The sequence below is a fragment of the Diadema antillarum genome, unplaced genomic scaffold, assembly GCF_040938485.1.
Source record: "Diadema antillarum isolate AM-2024a unplaced genomic scaffold, OU_Dant_1.0 scf00000208, whole genome shotgun sequence".
NCBI lineage: Eukaryota > Metazoa > Echinodermata > Echinoidea > Diadematoida > Diadematidae > Diadema > Diadema antillarum.
The window spans coordinates 1,542,762-1,564,406 of record NW_027271097.1 but is presented as its reverse complement, the minus strand read 5'-3'; the positions used below and the strand labels follow the sequence as shown (position 1 = coordinate 1,564,406).

General features: G+C 42.5%; 1 protein-coding gene across 1 annotated transcript in view; it reads right to left on the bottom strand.

The window, feature by feature from the left end:
• Positions 1-4,231: 4,231 nt before the first annotated feature.
• LOC139724208 (allograft inflammatory factor 1-like) overlaps positions 4,232-21,645 on the bottom strand; it is a 38,273-nt gene continuing 20,859 nt past the window's right edge. The window contains exons 2-6 of the mRNA XM_071635353.1: positions 21,314-21,375; positions 20,580-20,646; positions 8,786-8,827; positions 7,321-7,483; positions 4,232-5,485 (exon numbers count right to left, since the gene is read on the bottom strand). Coding sequence (XP_071491454.1) covers positions 5,401-5,485; positions 7,321-7,483; positions 8,786-8,827; positions 20,580-20,646; positions 21,314-21,375 — 419 coding nt within the window. The 3' untranslated portion in view covers positions 4,232-5,400. The remainder of the gene's footprint in view (positions 5,486-7,320; positions 7,484-8,785; positions 8,828-20,579; positions 20,647-21,313; positions 21,376-21,645) is intronic.

Below are 21,645 nucleotides of genomic sequence, written 5' to 3'. Positions count from 1 at the left end.
TCACCCGAAAATGTAATTAGGTTCGTTATTCCGAAGGTTCGGTAATCCGAAAATGAAAAGAGAATTGATATTCCGAAAATGAAATACTAGTAAGCACCGTTATTCCGAAGGTTCGTTAAATCGAAAATGAAAGAAGGTTCGTTATTTCGAAGGTTCGGTCATCCGAAAACGAAATAACGCTCGTACTGCCAAAGGTTCGTATCAAGTATGCACCTTTTCATTCCGGATTAACGAACCTTCGGAATAACGAACATCACCAGGGGTGTATTCTCTTTGTTACATTTACATGTTTGCCCAATAAAGGGAAGTCATACCACCATAGTGCTTTCCATTACAGCAGAGTTTGATAGCTAGACTCTGTATAAATAGCACTGATGGGCTGCAGCACTGATGGGATACATACTGCCCTCTCTCGACAGTCATTTCAATATGGCAGGGGCATTGCACAAAACTATCAGAAGGGGATTGTGCAATGCCAATGTATATTGACTTGTATTAATTTATAATACCCTGATTATCACTTATGTTGACAAAAGAATATCTAAATATGTGCCATATATTCTATACTATTTTTAATACTATTTCTTTTCAGATTACGTGGACGTGCCCACACACACACACACACACACACACACACACCAAAAAACCCCAAACAAACAAACAAAAACCTTACATACCACATACCCGCGGTCATAAACTGGCAAAAGATCGAGATCTGAAAGATCGCGATCTTAATGCCAGTGTGACCGCGGCTAATATGACCTCATCTGTCAATCACTGGAAAAATACTTAAATTCAATCAACAAAAGACATTGGTATACACCTTTCCCTAGATTAAGCATACGAGTAACTTGCGTGTTTTCCTGCAGTATTTTTTGTTTTATGATAAATATTGTTAGCACCCCATGGAAACATGCAAGTTAGTGCTCGGTCTAGGGAAAGGTGTATTCCCATATCTTTCGTTTATCACAATCATTAGTACTTTAGCAATAATTGACAGAATGATCATTGATGTCATTGACGGAATCTCGGTTTGGAAATTGTTTGTTATGTATCGGCGTATCCACGTATAGTCTGAAGAAAAATTCTAGCACATTATCGTTAAATAATTAATGGAAAATTTTGACCACGTGAGTGATGTTAAGAGTATCATGAATTAAAACGTCAACATGCATTTGCACTGCTTATAGTCCCTTTTGAATATCTTCATTCGAGCATTTGGAATTTAAATAATGATAGAAATCAAGTTTAAGAAAACGCAATGCGACGCAGGCTTTAAATGACTTTGTACAAACGAAACGAGTATTTACTTCTTAAGACTCGACATTGACAAAAATTAAAATACATTCAAAAATAATGCCGGAGCATTAAATGATATCTACATGGTAAATAAACCGTCCTTATTGCTGACCGCATTGTGCAGGTAATTGGTGACAAACAGACGTGAACGGCGAACATTACAAATATCATCACTTGTAAGCAATTATATCATAAATGTGGTGCCCGTGTGACACAAAATAGTCGTAACGTTCTACGAGTTACTAAACTCCATTGGTATATAAAAATGAGACTGATCCATGCATTAACTATTTAACAGACAACATTGTATTTTCTACAATCTACCGTTTGAAATTCCACCGAAATTATAGGGGAAAAGCAGAAGCAGAAGCAGAAGAAGAAGAAGAAGAAGAAGAAGAAGAAGAAGAAGAAGAAGAAGAAGAAAAGAAAAAGAAGAAGAAGAAGCAGAAGAAGAAGCATGAACCAAACAGTCAAGAGAAGAACATGACATGTATGTGACCCTAAACTTAAAATCATTTGTTGACGTTCATTGCGTGGCTACACTCCGACACATTTAACCATGATCTCTTTAAAAGCCGTCTCAAATCACTGGCAAAATGAAAAGACCCTTTCCTTATTTACCACACATAGACCGATTAAAAGTCAAAAACAATAGACACATCACGGAACACGAACTAGCTATCGATTCTTTGTGGATAAGGAGTCACCGATATGCCATCATAATACTGTTTTGACTATGTGAAATTCCAAGGGGGAGTGATCTTGATGATATACAATAATATTGTAATCTGATAAAATGACTCATAAAATATTGCCCTCCCAGGAGATGTGGAACTAACATGCGGGTGAAATAAGAAATCAGTTTCGACTAAGTCGTCAACAAAAGCGGCACAAACACAGATCATTTCTTTTTTTAAATAGACACTACCTCTAACCACGCAATTTCAGTTCTATAGTCAAAAGCGAAAATGCAGCGGTTTTAGTACTCCACGACACAAGCAAATACATAAAACATACGAATAACATAACAAAACTGAAAAAGAGAAAAGAAAATCAGAACCTTTGCTCCTCAATATTCGAAGAAACGTGCTAGCATTATGAAACAATTCCTGCAGTAATGATTGGAGTTTTACGAGTAAATATGTTTCTTTATTTACTTATCATGCTTATTGAAGAAAATGTGCGTATAAAACAATTACAAGTTACAGCTTATCTGCTAATCATGGGATAGAGTAATATCCATTAGCTGATATTGATATGATCAGAATGATGACGAATTCACGATGGAATTTACAATAATAATAATAATAATGATTTTTAATAATAATCATAATTATACCAATTAGAGAAGCAGAATTTCCTACCCGAACAAAAAACAGCTTATGATAATCATGCAGATGACACTGCCGCTAAATGACGCCTCTTCAGCTACTAACAAGTTTGCGGGTTCTTGTACAATGCCGATTCTAATTTGAAAAGAAATATCTTCCTAACACTACTCCTTGAAGCGTGACATAGCTAGCACCCGTACTGTACACTCGTAATTGCTTGATATTTCATGTGGAAACGATCATTGTTGAAAAAAAAAAATCATTTCGTATAAAATTTTCACTAGGAATTCCAAACGTTTGGCTATCTACACTTTGCACTGCGTTTCAGACAGCACCATTTTGCTGAGTGATATGAAGAAATACTAACATCTATTGGGACAAAATATTTGAGTTTACTGACCCATCCTAGTCCAATAAGCCATTGAAAAAAAGAAGGGGTCATGTACTGGGTAACCAGTCAAATACGTTGTATTTACATGCATCGTTTGGTAAGTTAAAGTATAAAGGGACTATAGGCGCCACTCGCCATACTGTTAGCAACTATATAAAGATTCTGATATAAAAATGAGTTTGTTGGAAAAAAAAAGAAATTTCCTTCACCCGTTTGATTGTCATGTTCTATGATAAGACAAAACGAAATTGCTTCTGTATATTTGTTATGCGTAAAGAGTAATTGTGTGTTATGCATTAAACGGTGTAAGACACAGCTTTAGGCGTCACACTGTCCCGAAATTGCGCAAAGATGGACGCGCGGTACATAAGGGCATTTTCAAATTCGGCTCTGACAGTCTGATCGTATATACGCGTCATGTCAATCGCGAGAGAACCTTAAGCCATCGTATGACCGCCGATGGAGTTTCTCAGGCTCCGGCAGCAATTTCTTGATCGGCGGTAAAATCATTGGCAGACCAAAATAATTATAGTCCGAAGATCATGCAAAAGTTCGTTTTGTAATATTTGCTTCGGCTCTTGATTTCCTTTTCACCAAGTTTTGGGCTAACTTCGTGCGAAATTGAAATTTATATAAACGTATGGCAATTCTGTGTTAATTTCGGGACAGTTTTGACTCCATCCTGAGGAATGGTTTAGGTGAACATTTTGGTAGCGAAAGAAGTAATACACTGGTGGGGCGTATATCGCTGGCTTGTCCTTAAACACATAAAAATTTCCGTCTCTAAGTACAGCAATGCGATGACAATTGGATGAGGCAAAATTTGGTCACTTTGGAATATATCAATATGTGTACAGGTTTGATATTGCACTATTCATCGCATACAAGCTTCCATCAATGTGTCATTTCATAAAAGATGTTGTGACAGCAATTCTTGCAAAAATAGCAACTTCTTGTAGCAACAGCCAATCAGGAAGTGGGATTCTTGTCATTATCACTACTCTTGTCATTGCAGCAAGGAGTTGCTATCACATATATTTTGGTTGAAATGAATGTTATGGAGCCCAGGGGGGCATTTCATGAAGCATTTTGTCAGATATTTCGTCTGACAAAATGTTAAAAGCTACTGAAATCCTTGCATCTGATTGGTTGAGAGCAAATTTGTCCGACAAGTTGTCGGACAAAAATGCTTCATGAAATGCCCCCCTGATCTGCATCTACCTCAAAGCTCTGATGCATGCTAATGGTATATGCGTTGACCGTCCCTATTCATCCATTGTTGTCTCATCTGGAAAAAGTGCAACTTGCCCTTTATGAAGCGGAACTATAGTCCCATCTCGAGTGAAAATAATCTATAATTATGTGAGCTGTCGCTCTGACCGTGTTTTCGTGCCCATTGCAGTTTAGGAATAGAAAACATTCAGCACGCTTTCTCTAATCATCTATAGTTGTTTTCTTTTTGTTTTTGTTGTTTTTGCGAGGGTTTGGGTGGGAAATATACCACTTGAAAAGAGCAATGCGTTTCATCATCTACTAACGATTATTCATCAAATTAGTCTACGTTGTGTCCACATCACCAATCCTAGTACACCTTCAGATCAATTGCGATATCTAGCCTAAACGGACACCCCTCTTCACCTAGGAAAGAAGGCTAGACCGGGAGAATACGCTACGATGCAGATATCAATTTTTAAGTATCACTCACAGAAACTACGATGATCAAGTAACAGTAGGCCTACTACAGGAATCTCATACAGTGCACTCCCGTTATAGCGAAATTCCGGTTGCAACGAAGTAAAAATTATCCGCTCTTTATAGTTTTTTTTTTTTATAGTTTACTTGTTCGATTATAACGAAATTTCGATATAACGAAAGAAGAAAGCCGGTCCGGCGTACTTCGTTATAACGGGAGTCCACTGTTGTATGATTGCATGTATGGTAAACAACAAAACAAAGAAGCAAAGACGTGCGAAATATTAATCTCCAAACCAAGGCTCTCGCTCAGACAGAAATGTGCACTTTTTTTAAAACTCTGTGATCATGCTTTTTGGGGTTTTTTTTACAACGAAACTAAAATAACAACACAAAACATGATGAGAAGTTGGTTCCCACTTGAAAGGCATCGGATAGTAGGACCCATAGTTACGAGACAGAGAGTGAAAAAAAAATGCACATTACGTCTGGAACTCAGTTTATATCTATCCCGCGTCCCGTCAGCTATCCATACCCTGCAAGACTCAGTATTCGTGATTCAAAATGCATCGTCAATGGTTGTTCCGGTTCATGACCGCACGTATCATTAATTGTTGTTTCCTATGTCTTATTTTTGCAACGTTTGCAATGGTTTGCATAAAAAGTTAGTTGGTAGCCTCATGAGTTTCATGGAAGATCGGCGAAGCTTTTCTTTGGCGGTGGTCCCTTGGGCTTCTCCTGTTCTTTCTTCTTCTCCTCGAACATCATAATTCTGCAGAACAAAACACAGGGAGACAGCAAACAGGGAGACAAAAAGAACCGGTGAAACATTGAATATGTGCCTCACAAGGGAATAACCACATTCCCTTGAGAGGTCTAGCGTCTGGCTATACTTCCATCACGCTAACTGGTAGAAGTGAATCACCGAGGATGCGAACCACTTCACTAGCTACCACCAGGCTGATTCGTGACATTTTTCTTGATGCTCGCCGAACTACACAACATTTCGATACGCACACACACATACAAGCACATACAAGTAATCATACACAAAATACAGACACAAACATAAACTGCATGACGTGAGCGCAATTTTTGTGACGTCATATCCCCCACATAGGCTGCTCTAGTGTTCGCTTTGTTCGTTTGCAACAAATAAACAGGATTCTCGGTTGATGAACTACTGTCTTTGACCTAGTAGAAGAAAAGTTCAATCCCCCACCTCCTTTCCGACTTAACCTGAGTTTTCACTGCTGTTCTATATCTCCGTTGATGACGACTTAAAATCAGAGTAGGCATTGCTTTAAACGAGAAGGTGATACATAATCAAAACGTATTATGATCGCGTATTACTTTAAGGCGATAAACTACAACTGTAACTGCAGTCCGCGCTCATTTTCCTTTTTCTCATCAATACAACCAATGATCATCAAGCAACACAAAAGACACATCTGGAGGAATAAAGTATCCAAAACCTGGGGACATAAACTCTCGATACTAATCGTGGTTTTGAAGAATCAAATCAAAGCAAATGAAAAATGTTTTTCGCCATAATCTCGACAGTATAATAATACAACTCAATCCTTCTGGACTAACCCACCGTGACAGGCATATCATGCTCAATCTTGCGTCCATGGAAAATATGTTTCAACAAAATCAGATTGCCCTTAAATGGTTAACTCGTTGACAGGTTGTTGGTTGGCTATAGATATAATTAGAGCCTGTCTGTTTTCAGTATTTAATTTACAATATTGACTCAACTATTTTCGTTTGTGTGTCATTGTTGTTGCTGTTTTGTAGTCTTGATTCTTAAAGAAGACACCGGGATATCAGGTTCGCGTGCGTGAGACTTTTGAGGGGTATCCCCGCTGCTACCGCCTCGTCACGGGAAGTACTGACTCATACCAACCTCCCATCCCATCGGGCCACTCATCACCATGGAAACACGATAGGAAAAGAGAGTGATGGCTTTATTACCTGCCCCCTCCTCCCCCCCCCCCCCACGCCTACCCAGAGCCAGCTCAACAACATGCGTCATGAATTTCAATGCAGGTTTTCTTCCTAGATCTCCACAGTTTGAAATGTAGCTTCCTTTTTCAGGTTGCTTGAAAATACAAGTGCTGAAAAGGGCATCTCTCGTTCGCCTTTGCCTTTGGCAAATGCCTTTGGCAAAACATAAATTGATGAATATTGGTTGATTGATATCATGTGTCTTTCTAGATTATCATTACTTTGAACATCTTTCAGAAAAATGATCACATTGATATCAATTTTTTTTCGTCTCCTTCTTGTTGACTACCACTGTTATTCTCAATATTATATCTATCGAAATGTGCAGTACTGTCATCTGTTGAGATTATAACCTTATCGTTATTACATTAAATGCAATGAAGTTAACACTACTAATAAGAGTTAATGTAATAATAATAATAATGATAATAATAATGATAATTGTGATAACAACAACAATAATGACGTTCATCACTATAATCTCGATAATCATCACGATATCTTTGTGGCTCTCATAAACTACACAGCGGGGTTACTAAATAAGACAGCCTTACAACATCTTTTGTTGAATTGCAAGAATGATGATGCGGCACTCACATTCTCAGGATGCTGTTCTTTCCGCCCAGCATCAACTTGACGAACTCGCTGAAATTGATGGTCCCGCTGTTGTTGAGGTCCACCTCCTTGATCATCTTCCGGATCTCCAAGGTGTTCTTTGGCTGCTCCAGCTTCTCCAACATCGCCCCTATATCTTTTTCATCTGGTGGAATATGAATAAAGCTGCGTTTACTACCCAATCCGGCACGGGTCACGGAACGGGATTTTTACTATGGTGCGCCAAAAGGGACCATGTCTGGTTCTGTTACAATATCACTTCTCCGCTAATAATTTTGTTACAAAATTAATCTCCTACTGTTGATTTTGTTGCTCTTGATTTTGATATAAGAATAACAGTTTGAGTGATTTTGTATCGAATTACTGATTCTTCTTTTTAACAGAACCAGGCATGGTTCCTTTTGGCGTACCATAGTAAAAACCCGGTTCGTTGCCCGTACCGTGCTCGGCGTAAACGCGCCATAACGACTCGACTGCTTCGTGACATGATGCAGATACAATAGAGTAAGTAGCTAAGAATTCATCCCTGCATCTAAGTTGATAAGAAATACCGCCTTCTCACTATGCTTAATCTCAGTAAGTCACTTTCTTGTAATAACTTTGTTCATGTTTTCTGGGGAAAACAGATAATTATCTCGAAACCTCGTCAGCTGCCGGTGCCGGCAGTTCTTGATCTTGTTTCGTTGTTGTACAAAGTGATTCCGATTACCGTAATAGCTGATCTTCTGGTATCTGGCTGGTTTTGATTGTTTTGTTTTAATGTAATTTGTATTTCTATGCTCCTATCAATAAAAGATTGTATATTTGTGTGTTTTCATTGATATATTTTGAATTGATGGTCAAGATAGAATTGGCTAGACTTGAAAACATATTTGATTTGATTTGATTTCTGCATTCCTTTTCTCATACAAGAATGTAACATAAAGCCAACTGAACAAAGTTCTTGAGTAAAATTTAAACAGTGAATTGCATGGACATTGGTTGATGGTTAACAGAAATGAATAACACTAATTGTCTTAATAATATAAAAAGGTGTCTCTACACATTGAATAAATCTAATATTTCACGTCTAATCTAGGAGTAATAGGAATGCAGGAGACTATTATCGTAAGCAGATGCTTGACAAGGATAATCTCCTAACATATACACATACACACATAATAATACGATCAAAGATAATTCGGTCATCACTCATCGATCAGATTCTGAATGGGCAAACATATTCAGCATGACACAAAATGTAAAGAGCTTGTGTAGGTATAATAACATGGTGTTATTTATATTACACCATCATTATTTCTCGTCTACATGTTTCTCTTCTTTCTCCCTATCATTATACCATATTGAGGGTCTCAGACCTATATACTAATCGCAGTTATGTTCTTATAAGGAAATACGGATATACAAAATAATATATTGTACGGCCTCCCTCGAAGCCTGCACTAACCTAGATCGCCACTGCCGTCTATGTCATACAAGATGAATTTCTCTGTACGAAAACAAAAGTAGAGAATGACATATATGAGTAATTTAAGAATTTAAGAAAGACAATTATGAATCAAATATATATATTATACACACACACACACACACACACACACACACATATATATATGTAACGCCCGTGTTTCGTTGCAAGCGCGACAGCTAACAGCGCACTTGCTTTCCTATGTGTATAGTCGTAGCCTGCTTGTGGGTAAGGGGATGCAGGGGGCGTTCACTCAACAAAAAAAGGGGTGACGATGCAAGAACAGGTCCCTGACCTTGCGAGACATGACACCTGTATAGAGAGCAGGGGGAGAACACATCTGGCTTGATCAACACAGTTCTGCAAAGTGTTTATTCACATTCAATATGATACATGATACTTTCAATTTACAAAAACGCAACAATCACAATTTTCACATACACTATATACACTGACATATTACATACAACATAATATCCAAACTACCCCTTAGTACTATTAACTACATATTACTCTATCACCAGATATCCTATTACACTTACTATTTCCCATTAACTCAAACTTCATTTCTGTACACATTGACTTAACCTATCTCTCTATATATACATTACATACCCGCTCTCAAATACACTCAACAAAATGCATGAGAAAGACCCCGATGCAGAACCCTGAGATGGATTAAGCACTTTGTAAACTCACAAACTAAAATAAAAGCTAAGGCGAGGACACGCTGGGCTCCCCAGCGTGTAAAAAGCCAACAAAGTATACAAAGGAAGCTTTAACCAGCGTGTGCACTGTACATGTACTACAAAAAGTTATCTCCTCTTTTCGCCCCCTTCCACGCCTAGAGAAAAGGAGATGGGGAGAGACTCCCCCCATTAAGACTTTGAAACAAAAGAACTACCAGCACATCTCTCCAGCCTCCACAGAGGTAAAGAAACTTGACAATGACCCTCCGCCGTAGTGCGGTCTTAAAAAGCCGTGGTCAGCCGGCACAGTCTACTCGCGCAGACCCCATTCACTTATCGTACTATAACATACAAATGCACACCCTGTCCACTGCCTTATATACAAAACTTACTTTAACAATATGAACGGGCCTGAACAGGAAAACTAGCTTCCTACTCTACGTCAAGTCAACTACCTCTTATATATGTTAGTGACTAACCGGGGCACGGATAACACATACGAACACACACACACACAAGCAGTCACACACACAGACACGCACACGCACACACACACACACACACACACACACACACACAGGCTAGTGCTACCTTCTACGAAAAGCCATGAGTTCCTTCACATGCAATATAAATTCTGGGTTAAACGAAAGGCTATACATTATATACGGCAGTATGGGGCACGTCCCTACATACGTGTACTCAGATTTTAACACTCTATATACATTGAATACTGCGAAGGGCATATCAAATGAAATATCCACCGACATATAAATAAATAAAGTTGTCGATGATTTTACAGCGTTATCCCAACTGCTAACGCCTAACTTAGCGATGTATGATTACCGCCACAGTATCTTGCAACCGAGCCAGTTACCAACATAATGCAAATTTGTTAAAGATAACTAAAGATCAATCCCTAACTCCTTGAATACATCAAGGCTATATAGAAAAGTGAGAATAATGTATACATCTCATCGGTTGTTTTCAACAACTTGAATAAACTACTATGGCAGGACAGCGACCAGAAGTTAACTGCAATGGGTAAAGTCATAACTTCATATATTATAACTTGATATAACGAATTCTCAACCACATCTATAATTTGGTAATCCTGTGATTATCAAAACACAACATACTTATTAATGACATGTCAATGTGTGGAACATACAGAGATAGCAAGAGAGTATATGAAGTAGAATAATTCTTACCTGTATAGAGAGCAGGGGGAGAACACATCTGGCTTGATCAACACAGTTCTGCAAAGTGAAGAACTTGTGCTGACCCACGCCAGATGATGTTCATTCAGCTCTCAGGTAAGAAAAGGATTTGTTTACCAAACAAACGCCGGGTGCTAAGGTGGTCGTCTGGTGGCCTTTTCATCGGAAGACAAAAGAGTTTACCAAGGAGGGAACTTGAACTCAGACTAGAGCGACTATATGTTCGCCAACATACCGGTGTTACATCCTCCCCATCATTATTGAATGTCGTCCTCGTCATTAACAAAATAAAAAAATTGAAATTATATCAAATGCAATACGTAAAACCGATAATTCTCCTGATCACATCTGCAGATAGAGCAAGGTGATCGTCTTCGAACAATGTAAATACATGTTTTTATATTGAGCACTTTACATACCACCGAATGAGTGCTGATTAAATTTGTACTTGCAAAAAGAGAAATATTTCAAAACAAAATAGTCTTATGACAAAAATTTTGTGTGTACCCCTGATTTTACTCCCCAATCGTTATCCTATTTCACCCTCTCTTATGCCAATCTATCATCCCTTCTTCCATCTCCCTCCCCCTCTACTGAAAAAGTCGCCGTCCTCGGAGACTTAACCATTAAACATGCATATAATTGTTATGTACATTTGGAGTAGTCGAACTTCTAACGAGGCTGCAGGCGGCCTGAAACGCGTCTTGCATTGCCCTGAGTTGGCTTATATTGCCCAGACTCGTATACTGCAGGCGCTCTACAGGTTGTCTCTGTCTGCGACTGCGTGCCCCGAGTAGGCTGTTTTCTACCTGGTATCCAGCGTTGGGCACAGTCGTGTTGTCTTGTTGTGACGTCTCGCTCGTTGTCTCGGTGGTTGGCTGGCCGGTGATGACCCCCGGAGTGTGCTGGTCGTCATGTTCGGCTGACATGTCGATCACCACGTCCTGCCTGTCAGTCATCGGAGCCCGTGGTTCCTCGCCATCGTCAGAGCAAATGGTGGACTGGCTGTCACGTGTCTCCCGGTCCCTCTGGCCTTCCTCTGTCACTGGGTGGGGCTGAGTGGTTTGGGTGGTAGGCTGCAGTCCATCGGGTAGAACTGGGATGTCGGGGACATTTTGCTGTTCTATGGGTTGAGTTTTACGTACACCACCATAGACGAAGGTCTGGCCTACCTCCTCCACGTCAGTCTGCGGCCTTTCCACCTCACGAATGTCCTCGGGCGGTGTCGGAATCTCGTCTGGTAGAGGAAGCTCTGCAGCATCATGGCACTCAGTTGGGAGGAAGTTGCATCGAGTAAGGAGGTTGCGGTGTAGAGTGCGTTCCGTCTCAGCACCCTCTCGCTGAACAACATAGACCAGATCACTCACTTTCTTTGTTACCACGTACGGATGAGGCTCCCACTTGTCTGACAGCTTGTGCTTTCCTTGAAATGCAACCCGTTTCACCAAAACTCGGTCGCCTGGATGTAGAGGATCTTCACGGGATCGTCGATCGTAGAATGCCTTTTGTCGGTCGCTGGCTTTCTTCGCCAATGCACTGGTGCGTGCATAGGCAGAGGCTAAGTTGTCACGAAGATTCTGCACGAAGCCGTCGTGGTCAAGGTCGTGGTCGATTGTAGTCCGGTCTAGTAGTAGGTCAATTGGTAGTCGTGAATGTCGTCCAAACATGAGGAAGAAGGGGGCATACCCAGTCGATTCATGTTTGGTACAATTGTAGGCATGGGTCAGGGTCTCGACGTGGCTCTTCCAGTCTCTCTTCTCCTCGGGATCAAGGGAGCGTAGGAGGTGGATGAGGGTCCTATTGAAGCGTTCGGTCATCCCGTTTCCCTGTGGATGATAGGAGGTGGTTCGGGACTTGGTAATACCGGCCAGCTTACATAGCTCCCTCACGACGCCGCTTTCGAAGCTCCTCCCCTGGTCAGACAGCAGTCTCTCTGGGAATCCAAAGTTACATATATACTTCGACCACAGTACCTGAGCAACTGTCGATGCCTTCTGGTCGCGTGTCGGGTAGGCCTTAGAGAAACGTGTAAAATGGTCGGTTAAAACCAACACATTCTCAATTCCACCCTTCGACTTCTCAAGCGTCAAGAAGTCCATGGACACTAGCTCCATTGGCCGACTCGTGTGGATGGTGGTGAGGGGAGCCCTGTGACTTGCCTTCGCAGATCGTCTGAGACTGCAACGTTCGCAGGAACTACACCACTCCTTCACAGCTTCCTCCATCTTTGGCCAGTAGAATCGCTCCCTCAGGAGATCCAGCGTGCGTTCGAGTCCCACATGACCCATCCTGTCATGGAGTTCCTGCATCGCCATTGGTCGTAGCGCTGTAGGCAGCACCAGCTGAGTGACATCTCTCCCTTCCTTCTCTATCGTCCTGACAAGGAGGCCATCGCGTAGTGATAGACGCTCCCACTGCCATAGAAGGTTTTTGACCTGGCTGGGAAGTTGAGTTCGTCGACGCCTAGGAGGCTTGGTAGACTCCTTCATGTACTCGATCACAGCCGCCATTTCTTCATCTGCTGATTGCGCCCTCTGGAGTTCTTGTACACTCATTGATGGCAGGGCCTCGAAGTGCGGTTGAGGAACCTTCACCTGTTGGGCAACTTGGGCAGTGGGGACAGTGGGTTCAACGTTACCATCATCATCTGGGCGGGATGGGGGGAGGTCCTTCTTGTCAGGGGCTGGCAACCGGGAGAGCGCGTCTGCGTTGGCGTTAGCCTTCCCAGACCGGTAGACCACCTGGAAGTCATAGTTGGCCAATTCAGCTGCCCAGCGTTGACCTGTTGCGTCTAGTTTGGCAGAGGAGGTGGCATACTTCAGGGGGTTATTGTCTGTGAAAACAACAAACTTGTTACCGTACAAGAAGTCCTTGAATTTGTCGGTGACCGCCCACTTGAGTGCCAGGTACTCGAGCTTGTGGGCTGGATACCTAGTCTCTGCTGGGCTGAGGCCTCTGCTGCCATATGCGATGACCCTCTGTACGCCATCTTGTTTCTGGGAGAGAACGGCTCCGAGTCCCAGTCCAGATGCATCTGTCTCTAAGATGAAGGGCAACGAGTAGTCTGCATACCCGAGGATCGGCGCAGAAGTGAGCCTCTTCTTTAACTCAGCGAACGCAGCTTCACACTCATCAGACCATTCATAGGGAACTGGCGCAGCTGTCTTCTTCCCTCTCTTCTTTCTTGGGTCGCCGCTTGTCAGACGGTACATCGGGGCCGCGATCTCAGAGTACGACTTGACATACCTGCGGTAGTACCCGCAGAATCCAAGGAACTGCTGCACTTCCTTCTTGTTAGAAGGTCGTGGCCAATCAGCGACCTTCGCCAGCTTCTCCGGGTCAGTCGCTACTCCCTTCGCGGAGACAATGTGCCCAAGGTAGCCAACCTCTCTCTGCAGTATACGGCACTTGGAAGGTTTGAGTTTCAGGCCGTGCTGCCTCAGTCTGTCGAACACTGTCTGCAAACGTTCCAGGTGCTCGTCGAGTGTCGTAGAGAAGACGATGACGTCATCGAGGTAGATGAGGACGGAATTCATGTTCAGGTCCCCCAGGCATGTCATCATTAACCTCTGGAATGTGGCAGGAGCATTCTGAAGCCCAAACGGCATCCGGTTACACTCAAACAGACCCATCGGAGTTGTGAATGCTGTCTTTGCCTTGTCATGCTCGTCGACCTCCACCTGCCAGTAGCCCGAAGTGAGGTCCAGCGTGCTGAAGTATTTGGCGTTACCAAGCGAGTCCAGGGCCTCCTCGATCCTGGGGAGTGGGTAAGCATCCCTCACTGTCTTACCATTCAGCTTTCGATAGTCTATGCAGAAGCGTAGACTGCCGTCTTTCTTCTTGGCGATGACGATGGGGGAAGCATATGGGCTGCTGCTTGGTCGTATAACACCGGCATCATTCATCTCCTTCAACATGTCTTTTACGTCCTGGTAGAGGGCTGGCGGGATCCTCCGGTAGGGAAGGCGGAAAGGGACGGGGTCGACGAGGGGGATCTGGTGGGTAATCGACGTCGTATGGCCATAGTCTGTCGAATGGTGAGAAAAGACATCGCCATTTCTCTCGAGGAATTGCTGGAGCTTGCTGCGCTCGTCATCCCCCAGGTGAGTTAGATCAATGTCTTTTAGATGCGTCACTGTCCGTGTGTGGCACCTGGCTTGATGTCTGCTGGTTTGCTGCTGCTCTTTTGGCGACTCAATGTGGTGGACTTCCTTTACAGCTCGAAGTATGGCCAGGGAGGTACTGGAGGTAAGAGTGATGGGCACGCCGCTAGTATTTCTGACTGTCACAAAAACGATACCTGCATTTATAGGCGATAGTGTGCAAAGACAGGTCAGGTCTTCATTAGCTGAGGTTGGTTCCACCAGAGCGCAGCAGTCTGGAACTGGAGTCCTTCCACGCACGCGGCCCCTCACGGTCATCTGTTCCCCCGGCATCAGCTGGACAGGCCGTGCATGGAGAGTCACGCGTCCGATGAAGTCTCCCTTTCCACCAACGTCTGCCACTCCCAGTCGCATGAGAGCTGCTTTCCAGATGGAGTTTTTCTCCCCTACGGCATGTAGGAAAGACTCTCTTCCATGCACCCTCACGCAGTCCTCCTCTAAAGCTCTGATGACATTGGTTCCGACCAACAAAGGGACGTCACGCTTGTACTTCGTCGTAGCTGTCACAAGCGTCGGTACCTTTTCATACTCGAAGCCTAAGATGGATAATCTGGAATTGATTACTCCCAGTACACGCACCTCGTGGTCGTCGGCACCGAAGACGGATATGCCAGCAGCCCTGAGAGGTTGTTTACACAGGCCGGGGTGGGAACGCCACAGCTCCTCGGATATGGTTGTGACCTGCGAGCCGGAGTCGATGAGCGCGCTGACATCCTTGCCATTAATTGTCACCAGAGTCTCGTTGGCTGGCCCTACAACACCCAAGTCACTTGTCCTCGTCGCAGTGGTAGGCGTCGTTGAAGTCATGTTATTTGAGTGAGTTGATCGGGCTTGATCGGGCTTGTTAGCGCCCACAGCTATCGCCGTAGGCCTTACCCATTTTACAGGATGGGCAGGTACGTGAGAAGGGCAATTCCTGGCGAAATGTCCCTCCAGTCCGCAGATGTAGCAGGCAGTCGACCTCTGCGGGGGAGGGGGAGGGGTGCGTGGCATGGACTGCGGGGGAGGTCGTGGCGGCGCTCTAATTTCCAGCGCCGTCAGTCGTCTCTCCAGGTCGGCCATTTTAGACAGGTGACCCTGCTGGTCCTTCCGCACGTCTTTCAGCACCGCTAGAATCTCCCTCATTGCCGGATCTCCACTCTGCGTGTTGCTCTCTGCCACTTTCCCTTGCTGGATGTTAACACCCCTGCGTGCCTGGCCAAGATGACGCCTCGTTGCCCTCTCTCTGGCGAGGTGACGAAGTTCGTCCTTCAGGGCTCGGAATGTCATGAGTCGAGGCCGCATTGGTGACAGTCTAGCCCGGACCTCTTCATCACGCAGGCCCCTCATAAACTGCGTGGTCAGTTTCGCGTCTCTATCCCCCATTGGCACGCCGTCGTACAGTGTCTCCTCTATATTACACAATATCCCCTCAAGTGCGATAGCAAAAGAGCCAGCTTCCTCGTGTTGTCGCTGAGTCCTCTCATAAAACTGCGCCATCGGGTCGCCATGGCAACTCCCATCAGCATACTGAAGTCTCAGTTCATGGAAAGCGGCTTCCGGAGTGCGCTCACTCGGGGGAATGTTGAGTACAAGACGCCGCGCTTCTCCGCCTAGATTATGTACGATTGTGGCGAAGGCGAAGCTCGTGGTCTGGGGAGCAGCAGCCAGCAAATAGTCCATGTCCCGGATCCAATCGACCACGCTGATTTTTCCATCACGCTGGCCGGAGAAAATGGGGACGTTCCTCACCTGCTGGGCAGCCATGAACGTCGGGGAGTTCGCCATCTGTCTAGCCGCAGCCACGCCGTCGATGCTGCCGTCCTCTCGAGGGCTAGCAGGCACTCGTCCATATCCACTCATGTCAACTGCCATATTTCTGGTACCACAATATCGATGTAGTATGTAGATAAACAAAAAGTATCCTGCCGACTACGCCAGTTTCGTGTAACGCCCGTGTTTCGTTGCAAGCGCGACAGCTAACAGCGCACTTGCTTTCCTATGTGTATAGTCGTAGCCTGCTTGTGGGTAAGGGGATGCAGGGGGCGTTCACTCAACAAAAAAAGGGGTGACGATGCAAGAACAGGTCCCTGACCTTGCGAGACATGACACCTGTATAGAGAGCAGGGGGAGAACACATCTGGCTTGATCAACACAGTTCTGCAAAGTGTTTATTCACATTCAATATGATACATGATACTTTCAATTTACAAAAACGCAACAATCACAATTTTCACATACACTATATACACTGACATATTACATACAACATAATATCCAAACTACCCCTTAGTACTATTAACTACATATTACTCTATCACCAGATATCCTATTACACTTACTATTTCCCATTAACTCAAACTTCATTTCTGTACACATTGACTTAACCTATCTCTCTATATATACATTACATACCCGCTCTCAAATACACTCAACAAAATGCATGAGAAAGACCCCGATGCAGAACCCTGAGATGGATTAAGCACTTTGTAAACTCACAAACTAAAATAAAAGCTAAGGCGAGGACACGCTGGGCTCCCCAGCGTGTAAAAAGCCAACAAAGTATACAAAGGAAGCTTTAACCAGCGTGTGCACTGTACATGTACTACAAAAAGTTATCTCCTCTTTTCGCCCCCTTCCACGCCTAGAGAAAAGGAGATGGGGAGAGACTCCCCCCATTAAGACTTTGAAACAAAAGAACTACCAGCACATCTCTCCAGCCTCCACAGAGGTAAAGAAACTTGACAATGACCCTCCGCCGTAGTGCGGTCTTAAAAAGCCGTGGTCAGCCGGCACAGTCTACTCGCGCAGACCCCATTCACTTATCGTACTATAACATACAAATGCACACCCTGTCCACTGCCTTATATACAAAACTTACTTTAACAATATGAACGGGCCTGAACAGGAAAACTAGCTTCCTACTCTACGTCAAGTCAACTACCTCTTATATATGTTAGTGACTAACCGGGGCACGGATAACACATACGAACACACACACACACAAGCAGTCACACACACAGACACGCACACGCACACACACACACACACACACACACACACACACAGGCTAGTGCTACCTTCTACGAAAAGCCATGAGTTCCTTCACATGCAATATAAATTCTGGGTTAAACGAAAGGCTATACATTATATACGGCAGTATGGGGCACGTCCCTACATACGTGTACTCAGATTTTAACACTCTATATACATTGAATACTGCGAAGGGCATATCAAATGAAATATCCACCGACATATAAATAAATAAAGTTGTCGATGATTTTACAGCGTTATCCCAACTGCTAACGCCTAACTTAGCGATGTATGATTACCGCCACAGTATCTTGCAACCGAGCCAGTTACCAACATAATGCAAATTTGTTAAAGATAACTAAAGATCAATCCCTAACTCCTTGAATACATCAAGGCTATATAGAAAAGTGAGAATAATGTATACATCTCATCGGTTGTTTTCAACAACTTGAATAAACTACTATGGCAGGACAGCGACCAGAAGTTAACTGCAATGGGTAAAGTCATAACTTCATATATTATAACTTGATATAACGAATTCTCAACCACATCTATAATTTGGTAATCCTGTGATTATCAAAACACAACATACTTATTAATGACATGTCAATGTGTGGAACATACAGAGATAGCAAGAGAGTATATGAAGTAGAATAATTCTTACCTGTATAGAGAGCAGGGGGAGAACACATCTGGCTTGATCAACACAGTTCTGCAAAGTGAAGAACTTGTGCTGACCCACGCCAGATGATGTTCATTCAGCTCTCAGGTAAGAAAAGGATTTGTTTACCAAACAAACGCCGGGTGCTAAGGTGGTCGTCTGGTGGCCTTTTCATCGGAAGACAAAAGAGTTTACCAAGGAGGGAACTTGAACTCAGACTAGAGCGACTATATGTTCGCCAACATACCGGTGTTACATATATATATATATATATGTGTGTGTGTGTGTGTGTGTGTGTGCACTGTAAAAACATCGGTGTTAGATTTAACACCACGGGTGTTAAATCTAACACCGATCAAACTTCAATAAAGGACCACACCCACAGGTGTTGAAAATGCACTGTAATGGTGTTGAAAAGTGTTCACCTGACACTTCGTGGTGTTAATTTGACACTGTACCTGGTGTTATTTTGACACTGTACAAGTGTTAATTCAAAAATGACACCACATGGTGTTGATTTGATATTTGTTGGTGTTAATATCAATTGTTTAACACCCGTCCAGCTTCAATAAGAGACCACACCAGCTGGTTTTACTGTGGTGTAAATTTATTTTCACATTTTTTTCAAAAATCTAGTATTTTAATGTAAAATTCTTGATCGTCTTGTTTAAATTAAAAATCAACAAAAAGTGCAGTTACTAAGAAACTCTTCAAAAACAGTTTAAGATTTGGCAATGACACCCGGAGGTGTTAATTTAACACCAGAAATGAGCACCGAAAATTTAACACCAGCTCGGTGTTCACTATTTAACACCGGACTTTTTGCAGTGTGTGTGTATTATGTAGCGCTTATATAGGTGAAGATGGAAAAATGAAATATTCTGTTTGTACCGTAGATGTTGGAGTATGCAAGACGAAAACTCATTCAAAGTACTTTTTAATCAGAAAATGTCTTGAGAAGGGTTTTGGATTTTAAGATTGTGGAAGCTTCCTTCATAATGAGATAGTGTTCCACAGTGTAGGATCGATCAGCATGAGCAAAAGATCGCTCACCATAAAACTTAGTTGTAATGACAGGACATTGGAGGAGAGATGAAAATATGAGAATGACAAATATGAATCATATAAAGATATCCTGTATCATGCAAGGGGCAGTGTTGCCTAATTTGCATGGGATACATAAATAAAACAAGCTTTCATTGTTTCTTGATAGCGCATCAAGTATGACATGCTTCGAATACGGCGACTTTGAATTTAAGAGGAATTCCAGACGATTTTTATTCTTATTTTACATCATGTAGTACAAATAAATTGACAGTGCCATGAATAGATTTGTGGGACTTCTTGTGATCTTTGAGCAGAGAAATCAATACTCTGAAAAACCCAAAACAAATTACACTGAACAAGGATGATGACGTAGGAGACTCACATATTCCAGTGATGTAGAAATGTAATTCCATTACAATACAACTTGCTAAACAACTTCACCTGTGTAGAATTCATGCATACATTCTTCTTTTGTTTTGCTTCCATGAACACCCAATTTTGCATTTTTATGGTGAAGCTGCTACGTCATCATCCTTGTTCGCTGTAAATGTTGAAATTATTCTTACTACTGATCCCAATCACTATAAATTTGGAACTCTGTATCCAGTGTAACTAAAATTATATAGATATAAAAATGCCGAAGTCTGTAAATCATCTGGAGTCTGGTAACTCATCACAGAGCTGGCACTTCTTATAAAATCTTAAAAAATGAAAGCATTATAAAAGTAACTGAAAGTGCATATAAAGTTATGCGTTTGATACTGCATAATTTTATAGCGCGAATGTCTAGTAAGGAATTATTAGGTGCACGGGCAAAACCAGCATCACTAACTACAGTATATTGATAACTTACAAAGTAATTCATGCACATCGTATACGAGATCATTCGTCAAGTATAACAATATAATATGGTATTAATCGAAGCTGCCTCACACCAGCGACCTTTGACCTCCAGTCTGTGTCGTTAGTTCATTGACCTCTCACCTTTGATAGATTGCATTTTCTCTGCCAAGTCCTCGACATCCGGATACGTGTTTTCCCTGATAATGTTCTGCGTTGGAGAAAGAAGGGCACAGGGAGAATTACGGATTATTCATCATCTTCGTTGGGGGTATTCAGTGACAGAGAATATACACTTTGAGTTCTACACCTCCTTTATTGTGACGTCATATTGGGCCTACCGTGAGACATTTCGTCAAGTCCACGTCATGGAGACTCACAGTCGAGACGTGACGAGAATGTAGAGCGAATGAGAGTGATGTGAAGTCGACTGCAAGACTCATTAATACTCATGGCATGAGAATGAACAAATTATGAGCATTCCTTCCCTCTCTCATTCCCAGCCCCTCCCTCTGCCCTCACCAACAGACTTTATTATGAGTTTTAGCAGCTCTCGTAAGAATCAATTTGCAACAATGCAGCCAGACAAACTTCTTGATGATTATGATAATTATGGCAAAAGAGCCACAAGAACTTCCCACTGATAGCAGTGAAACGTAGATATACGCAAAAATAATTGCATTACATTCACCTTTATAATGCATATATGTTACGTTTACCATATATATATATATGGGATATGAGAAAAGGAGAAACACACATATATATATATATATATATATATATATATATATATATATATAATGTGTATACAAATATATAAACATATGCTAGTTTTAGGTCCTACAATATTTCTTAATCTTTCATGTGAAACTCACCTCGATGGCATCATCGATGTCTTGTTCCTGCTGTTTCTTCAGCTTGCCCCATTCCTTGCCACCTGTATGCAGACAAATTGAATAAAATTATGCAAATGGTCCGTCGTTACCAGTCCTGATAGATGATATATTCAAAATTTCCACACCCACCAAAATCTTAATATAGAATACGCTAGTACATCTATCATAGTCAATCTTCTCTCAAGTTTACAAACACACATGTTCATTTATACACACGAACAAATGTGTTTAAGTTACCATTATTATTCTTACACCTACGTTTGTAATCAAGTGGGAGAGGGAAGGGAAGGAGGGAAATGCCTCCCTCTGCG